Source organism: Copidosoma floridanum, unplaced genomic scaffold (assembly GCF_036245765.1).
Source record: "Copidosoma floridanum isolate Cflo_tuat_1 unplaced genomic scaffold, Cflo_Japanese_pri ptg000006l, whole genome shotgun sequence".
Taxonomy (NCBI): domain Eukaryota; kingdom Metazoa; phylum Arthropoda; class Insecta; order Hymenoptera; family Encyrtidae; genus Copidosoma; species Copidosoma floridanum.
Genome location: NW_028321883.1, coordinates 420,899 through 430,309, shown reverse-complemented (window position 1 = coordinate 430,309; position 9,411 = coordinate 420,899). Strand labels below are relative to the sequence as shown.

The 9,411-nt window shown below is 39.6% G+C and overlaps 1 protein-coding gene across 1 annotated transcript; it reads right to left on the bottom strand.

Annotated features, from left to right (window-relative positions):
* Positions 1 to 8,231: 8,231 nt before the first annotated feature.
* Positions 8,232 to 9,074, bottom strand: LOC106646934 (uncharacterized). The gene has a single exon (XM_089598501.1). It carries the CDS (start codon positions 9,072 to 9,074, stop codon positions 8,232 to 8,234), a length of 843 nt encoding a protein of 280 aa, XP_089454627.1.
* Between the last annotated feature and the right edge of the window lie 337 nt (positions 9,075 to 9,411).

Sequence of the window (9,411 nt, the reverse complement as noted above, 5' to 3'; positions counted from 1 at the left end):
GCAACGCTATGTTTATCTGTTTTTATAGTAGTAAAAAATTTTTTTTTTTACCATACTACCGTACCATAATAATTTTATAACTAATCAATGATTTAAAAATTGTGCTCCTAATTACCGTACAGATGATCCTATTACCGCAATCCATCTACCGTACGTGTTCCTATTACCGTACACCATTACCGCTTGATGACAAATACGAGTATAACCTCAATTCCAGTGTATAACGGCATTTATACTTGACCGTTTCTGTTGTTGTATCAATCACTATGAAAGAATCAAAGAAAGTGGAGAATGAAACATCCAAGGCTAAACAAAAATCGAAGATGCAAGTGTGTGATTCTCAAGTGACAAATAAAAAAAACAGAATGAAAATTGTGATTTTAAATTGTTTATATTAATTAATTTTGTCGAGTGATATTTCAAGGTACTACGAAATTTTATTGTTTACATTATTTTTTGTATAGTTTGAAGTTCAAATCTTCTTCGCATGTTGCGTAAAATAACTTTTTCATGTTAGTTATTTCCAAATTTTGTTCTTTGATAGGTTTCATTAAAGGCCTTTGATAACGTATAAGTGTTAAATATTTTTTATCATTAATAGAGAAACAAAAGTTTAGTGAAATAACTTTTTACTTTAGTAATAATTAATAAATCTGTAATATAAGAATAAATAAGATCAAATATACATGTAAAAAAAAAACTAGAATTGAGGTTATACTCGTATTTGTCATCAAGTGGTAATTGGTGTGCGGTAATAGGAACACGTACGGTAGATGGGGTGCGGTAATAGGATCAGCTGTACGGTAATTAGGAGCAGGATTTTTAAATCATTGATTAGTTATAAAATTATTTTGGTACGGTAGTATGGTAAAAAAAAATTTTCTTATATGCAAGGAACCCAAAACAACGACTTAAAACGTTTTGAATAGATATTTGACAGTAAACAATAATGCAGTAAAATATAAGTTGGTTCAAAACTGTGCGGTAATGGGTACGTTTACCCCTAGCTGTGGATAAAATTAAGATTCTGATATGCTACATTTCATGCGTTGTGCTATAGCTGAACGAAAAGAAGCAGCTCGTGAACGATAGGCAACTCTGTCTCAATTGTCGTGGTCGGTGTTATATCAGGCAGCGCAAGAGTAAGTTTTTTTGTTCAGTTTGTCATCAGAAGCACCACACCATACTGCATAGAGAGGAGTTTAAGACAACTCCTGCAAAAAATCGTCGTTATCGAATAGACCCACTAATGGTCAGGGAGAAGATCCTGACATTCATCATGAGCCTCAGTCCAATAAAAGTCTTTGTGCTACCACTAGCTTGGGGCGTAGCTACGGTTTACTTTTGGCACCTAGAGTTCCCTTAGCTACTGCTCTAATTTACATTCGTGGCCCAAATAGTGCTCAAGTATTAGTAAGAGCCTTAGCTGATCTAGGCTCTCAAAGTTCATTAATATTTCGTTCTTTCTTCGATGTATTGAGCTTCAAAACCTAATCGGTTAGTATATTGTTGACTGGAGTAGGTAATACTTCTGTAACTTAAGTCCAAAAAAATAATTACAAAACATTCCTACCTAATTCGATTCCAGTTTCAAGTGCGAAACTAAAGCTCTAGTCGTCCCCAAAATTTCTTCTTATAAGCCCCCAACTCTAAACAGCTTAGTAAATCTCTCTCATATTCATTGGCTTCAACTAGCAGACCCGGACTCCCACACTGGAGACAGAATAGATGTTCTACTAGGAGCCTTGGTCCACGCCCACGTTATCCAGAACTCGATTCACCGGGGTTCTGCCAATCAACATCTTGAATCGGGTGGATGTTGTCCGGGCCGGCCCCCAATTCATGACGTGGTGTCCCGTTCACCTCTAAGCAGGCAAGTAATGTGGCCACCGTGAAAACTGCAGAGATCACCGTGATGTAGATCTGCGAAGATGCTGGCCTCCTTTAGTTAATGCAGCAGTTTTGGCTAGTTAAAGCTCTTTGTACCAGACCTTAAGGAAGAGGATCTCCAATGCAAGAAGCACTTCATCAAAACTCTCTTACGATCCATGGACAGTCGATTTGTAGTCAAACTTCCTTCCAAGAGTCAGACTGTCGACACTCTTTATCTCCGAAAGCTCTCATACTACAGCTCTTTCGATGTTTCGTCAACAAGAAATAAGATTTAGGGTCAACCCTCCTGTGCTTGAAACTTACAAAGCCTTCAAGGGTAAGTACCTAGCTCTCGGTCATATGCGCGAGGTATCGAATTCGAATCCTACAAATTATTTTCTTCCACATCACGGGGTCTTGAAGGGTGATCGCTCTCCACCTAAGTTGCGCATAGTCTTTAATGGTCCTTCTAGAAGCAGAAAAGGGCTATTGTTAAATTTCCCACTCCAGACCAACCAAAAACCAGGTGTAGAAAAAGGCAGAGACTGTTTTTGTCCTTGGACTGTCTTGGGATCCCAAGACCGATAAATTTGCATTCAGGCTTACAATTGATGAAAAAAACTGTTCGGTTTTTCGATCCTATGGGCTGGTTTTCGCTGTCAATAATAGATTCTACAATTTTACTACAATCTCTGTGGCTTCTCAAGATTTTGTGGGATGAGCCTCTACCAGCGTCAGTTGTTGAGAGCTGGAGAGGTGGCTGGGTGAGATCCCTCAGATCAATAAATAAAGAATTTTTCGTTGAAACTATTACTCCCCTAGTACCCAGTTTGAAATCCATAGACTTGCTAATGCTTTGGAGTCAGCCTACGCCACTGTCATTTATGTCCACCTCGTCAATCGTTCCAACATTCAGGGGTCACTCCAAATAGCCAAGACTCTAGTCACGCTCTAAAAGATGCTAAGCATCCCTTGGCTTGAGTTGTGTGCCACTCATCTGCTGACCGAAGTCATTCATCACTCCGTTGAGAGCTGCCCCTGTGATGGAACTCCTATCCACTTGTGGACGGATTCTCTTAACGTTCTCCACTGGCTTAACACTTTACTATCAAAGTGGCTGGTCTTCGTCTTGCACAGATTTTCGGACATACTTCCAATTTAGTACTCCGTGCCAAGTGGCACCACATCACGTCCAAACGAAATCCATCTGACTTGACTTCTCGAGGTGTCTTCCATAGTCAGTTAATCGACAAGCGTCTATGGTTTGATGATCCAAATTTATTACATGAGTCTGATCCTCAGTACCCTGACCTGGCGGTAGCGGTCATAGAGCCATCTCCGTCGTTCAACCTTGTAGCAAGCTGATCAGTAAAATAGCATATCTAATGAGCGAATACTCTTCTTAATCGTTGCTCGCGTTGGTTACGTCTGGAACAAGTGACATCCTTTGTCATGCTTTTTTTTTTTCGATGCCTTAGCCGACTTAGAAAGTTATGTCCATCAATGTCTATACAGTCCACCGGTCTCTAAGCTTCATTCACTGTAAAGCATTTGCTAAATCTAAGTATCTAATGCTTAATATTGCTGAGGTAGAAATGGCCACCTTGTTTTTGGTCTTTGGTTATCAATGGTGTCACTTTGCGCCTAATCTTAAAGTCATAAAACGCAATTTTGATATCCCAATCATTCAGAGAGAGCTTCTTCCTACCTCAAGCCAATCGCGTAAGCTCACTTATTTCCTTTATGAGGCTATCTTGGCGCCAAGTTTCAATTTAGACCTGGCGATAAGCCTGGTACCAGGCGCGACTCTGATCTCAATCTCTTGTTACCAATCGGTAAACTTGACTACCTACGAGGTACTTCCTACTACGGCAGAGTAAAGTTGTGGAATAACTTACTCTTGTATGTGCGCGAGATGTACCAACGGCCGTATTTCAGGCAGGCACTATATGTCCACCATACTGATAAGTTGCGAAACTGCGAATAATTGTTGCTTCAACTGCAAATGAGCTTGTTCTTAATTACTATTTTTAACTCTTTCTATATTTTCTTGGTATGTATTTGCTCTATCATATATTATATTAAATTTTCAATCGCTACAGGGCGCGCAAAGTGTAGCCCTGTAACAACTTTACTAACTATTAATTGTAATATTACTTGTATACTGCTTAGGCTACACAGGAGCACTAGGCCTTGCTCCATAAATCCTTAGCCATATCAATAAATAAACTCTAAACTCTATGAAGGATTATTACAAGTTGGAGACAGGTTCAGTAATGCCTTGCTAGATTAACTAACAGGTTGAGTAATGCCTTGATAGACTCTGATGCTAAGCACCTTCTGATCTTATTTTGCAGTGATCCTCTTACCGTGCTTTTATTCGAGCACTATTATCTTCTCACTTTTCATGGTGGTACCTAAGTTACATTGACTGCTCTTCATCAGAAGTACTGGATTCTTAATAATCGTCAGATTGTAAGTTTCGTGATAACTCACTGTCTGATTTGTCGACGATATTCTGCTCAGCCTCAAACACAATTAATGCCTGACCTACCGAGAGTACGGGTGTTCATCACTGGCATGGATTACGTCGATCCCTTCTCTATTCGTCTGGCCAAGCACCGCCGGAAAGGGACCCTTAAGGGCTACGTTGCAGTCTTTAACTGTATGGTCACGAGAGCTGTGCATTTGGAGGTCGCCAAGGATTACTCTGCTGACTCTTTTATAGTAGCTTTCCAGCGTTTCACATCTCGTCGTGATCACTGCTCTGACCTGTATAGTGATCGGGGCACCAACTTTGTGGAAACTGATTGGGAGTTAAATAAAATATTGTTAGATAATTAAGCAGAGTAGGTTGGCAGTGAAAGAATAGGCATACATAAGTTATTTCTTTTGGTGCACACGTTTATTTAAATCATATACTTATTACTCTTATGACTAGTACTACCTCGAGATTAAACAACACTAAACTAGCAGTGGATCACTCGCATGTAAAAGTGACTCTGTAGCGGTACGTCTACCACACAGATACACACGAGTAGCTCATCGCTTACCAAGCGATCGACGACGACTAAACTATAAACCATAACTCGGCTCTCAGCGCCAGAGCATGGCCTATACTAACATATATACAAACATACTTATACATATATACATTCAAATACATTTATTGGATATATTATGACTTATAACACGCCCCCTCAATAAACAATTTGAATGATACAAAAGAGAAGAACAAACAAAGAGAAAAATTGGTATACATAGTTACAAATAATATCACTTAAGTCCAATTTGTTCATTAAAGTTTTTTACTGTTTTATCACTGACACTTTTCGTTAAACTATCAGCCATAATATGTGCTGATGATACAAACTTCACCACTATGTTACCTTCCTTTATATTTTGATGTATGAATTGATGTCTGGTGTCTATATGTTTGGTGCGACTACTGTAATTTCCATTGTCAGCCAGAAAAATTGCTCCCTTGTTGTCGCAGTAAATCACAATTGGTTTGTTGTCCTGAATACCTAGTTCTTGAGCAATCCTTCGCAACCATAATGCCTCTTGTGTTGCGGATGAAAGAGACAGATATTCAGCCTCTGTACTTGACATTGCGACAGTGGGTTGGCTCCTTGTGCTCCAGCTGATTGGTCCCAACTGAAGGTGTGAAATGTATCCTGTAACAGATCTGCGATCCCACGAGTTCAGTGCCCAGCTGACATCACAGTGGATATGTAGTTGAGCAGGTGGTTTGCCATTGTTAAAAGTCAGTTTGAGCTCGCATGTGCCTTTCAAGTATCTGAGCATGTGTTTGACTATATATTTTAGTGCTGACTTGTATAGGCATTATTAAACCTGCTCATCACACTTACAGAATACGATAGATCTGGTCTTGTGCAGCGAGCAATATACAGTAGACAACCGATGGGGGTTCTATATGGTATTTGGGTAGGGTCGATGAGCTTATTTGAGTTAGTATCGTGATTGTCCTCATATAGCGAATTAAGGTGAAAACCTGTAGGCAAAGGTGTCAATACTGAATTGCAGTCATGCATGTTAAACCTGGCAAGTACTTCCTTGATATAATCTGTTTGATCCAAAGAGATGGTTCCACGATCATGATCCACAGCTATATTAATACCAAGAAACTTGCGAACAGGAACTAAATCCTTCACGGGAAAAATCGCACTGATATGCTGCTTGAAAGCACTCAACCATGTTCGGCTATTAGAAAAGATCAAGAAGTCATCAACAAATGTAGCTACAAATATAAAAAAGTGGTCCTGTATGCGCTGATACAAACAAGCATCATTTGCTGATTGTGTAAACTTCATGGTCTGAAACAACCGGTGCAATGTCTTGTTCCATACCCTGCTCCCCTATTTCAGACCATATAGAGCCTTTAAAAGCCTACAGAATTCATCCGGGTGATCTGGATCCTTAAATCCTTGTGGTTGTTTTAAATAGATTTCTTCGTCCACTTCACCATGTAGAAACCCTGTCTCTATATCAACGTGATGAATATATATTTTGGTGCTGGAGGATGCAGCGAGGATGAGACGCAAAGTTAAAAACTGTACAACTGGTGCATACGTTGAGTTGTAGTCTGAACCATACTCCTCGGAAAAACCCTGAGCTACCAGGCGGGCCTTGTACATGCTTTTGTCATCTTGGCTTATCTTCTTTTTGAATACCCATTTAGTGCCTATAGGCTTCTTGCCAGGGGGTAACTCTTGCAAAGTCCAAACGTTATTCTTGTAGATAGAGTGCATCTCTTTCCACATTGCATCTCGCCATTTTTGGCCTTCGGGTCCTTGCATAGCCTGTTCAAATGTGGGTGCATTGACATCCTCCATTGCTGCTGAGTATAAAACAAAATCATCCAGGTGTTATGGAACTTGCTTCTTTCTGACTGGACGTTTTGATATGACTTGGGGCTGCTGGTCATCCACTCAATCATTCACTGGTGTTTGCACATACTGATTATTTTCAAAATCTATTGAGTCGTGTTGCTCCGCATTCTGGTTCTGTGATTTATCTGAAACTAATGTAAATGTAGTGAATGAGCGCTTTTATTCTTGTACTGGGTGAAAATTTTCATCAAATTCGACATCTCTGGATATAATAATCTTTTTGGCTTTCTCGCACCAGAGTATATAGCCCTTCTGTCCTGAAGCGTAACCAAGAAAAACACATTTGCACGTTCTTGAATCCATCTTACCTCTAAACTGTTCAGGTAGCAAAGCATGTGCAGTGCAACCAAAAATTCGCATGTTTGAGATATCCGGATTGCTGCCTGTCCATCTCTCATGTGGGGTACTACCATTTAGGCGTGAGTGTGGAGAACGATTGCAAATATAGGCTGCAGTAGCAACCGCCTCTGGCCAAAAAATTTTTTTCACATGCGCTTGAAGCATCATGGCTCTTGATTTTTCTAGTAAAGTGCGGTTTATGCGCTCAGCAGTTCCATTCTGCTGAGGATTGTAGGGCACAGTGGATTGATGCTGTATTCCCTTACCTTTGAGAAACTCAAAAAAATCACCCCTTAAATATTCTCTCCCATTGTCTGTTCTTAAGATTTTCAATTTTAAGCCACTTTGATTTTCAGCGAAGAGAATAAACCGCTTGGTGATTTCTGGAACTTCAGCTTTATTCTTGAGAAAATGGACAAACAGTTGTCTGGAATAATCATCGACAAATGTTATAAAATACTTGAAGCCGACTCTCGAAATATCTGGCACTTGACAAACATCACTGTGTATAAGTTCAAGATTTTGTTTTAATTTGTTTTCAACACTGTGGAACGGTAATTTAACAGTTTTGCCTTGGACACAGGCTTCACAAAACTTTAACTGTTTATTTTGAAAATTTATGCCTGTGGCACTACGATTCTTTAAAATATTTAAATACTCATGATTGATATGTCCAAGTCTTTGGTGCCACAAATCTATATCAAGGGTAGTGGCATATGTTTTCACTGAACTTTCACTACTCTTGTTGTCACATTAAAAATCTGAATTGATCTTAAATAAATTGTTTCTTAGGCGAACACCTGACATGACTAGCGTGCCATCTGGGCAATAAACAGAGCACTTGTTGTTCTCGAAAAACACTTTATGATGTTTTTGAGTTAGGCTGCCAACTGAAATGAAATTTGAAGTGGCCTTGGGGACATTTAACACATTGCTTATTTCAATAATCCTCTTCTGTCCTTGAAAAAACAAAACAAGTTGTACAGTGCCTGAGCCAAGAGCTTCCATCGCTCCACTATTTGCAACGTTTATGTTCGACTTGAAAGACGAGTCCAGATTCTTAAATAAACTCTTGTCTCTACACATATGCGTTGACGCTCCAGAGTCCTAAATCCAGTCTTGTAAAGTGTGTTTATCTACTATGGCCTTGAACGCAAACATAGCAAAGATGTCGTTTTCTTTATCTGTATCTGGCTCTTCGTTGCTCTCTGTTTTGGCTTGGCAGGCTTTTGTATTATTATCTTTCGAGAAACGGCAGTTTCTAGCTATGTCCCCAAAACGTTTACAGTAGTAGCATTGTACTGGCTTATTTCTTTGAGAACTATTTGCTCCATTATTATTTTGCTTGCTTCTTGGAAATCTTTGTTTACTTCCAGCGTCGAAGCCTTGAGCAGTGCCTTCAATGGCTTGAGGGATTTCAATTTTTTGTATTAATGTATTTTTTACCATATCGAATGTTAATTTCGTATTACTGCTCTCCATGGCCATTTTCATGGGGTCATATTGAGATGGCAAACCGGCAAGCAATAATGTAGCCAACATTTTATCCGGCACTTGTAGTCCACTAGCTGCAAGCCTTTGTGCACAGGTGTTAGATCTCGCGATGTAGTTTTCTACTGATTCACAGTCTTCAAGGCGTAAGTGTGTAAGTTCGACAATTAATGCACATCTGCTCTGAATGCCTTCACCGCCGAAAAGCTTTTTAAGGGCATCCCAGATATCCTTTGCACTAGAGAGCTGGTTTAAGTGAGTGTAGAGTATAGGCTCAATTGATAACATTATCTGGTCGGCTGCCTTCATGTTCTTATCCGGATCAGTGCTCAGTTGCCTACCTTCCGGAACCTGCACTGTGTCCCACAGCAAATCACTTTGTAGATAAGCTTTCATCGCTACTGCCCATGTAGAATAATTTGCCTGGCCTTTAAGCTTCTCAATAGTGTGCATAGCCATCTTTACTTTAAAAAAATGCACACGAGTCACACTGATTTTAAAAGTTCCGTCGAACTTTCTTCACTGCATAGTTCAAAGCCTCGAGATAAAAAACAAAACAACACCGCAAAACCTACAACCCACTGCAAAATGCCATAATCTATTGCAAAAGGCCCATAACCTATTGTTAGATGATTAAGCAGAGTAGGTTGGCAGTGAAAGAATAGGCATACATAAGTTATTTCTTTTGGTGCACACGTTTATTTAAATCATATACTTATTACTCTTACTACTAGTACTACCTCGAGGTTAAACAATACTAAACTAGCAGTGGACCACTCGCATGTAAAAGCGACTC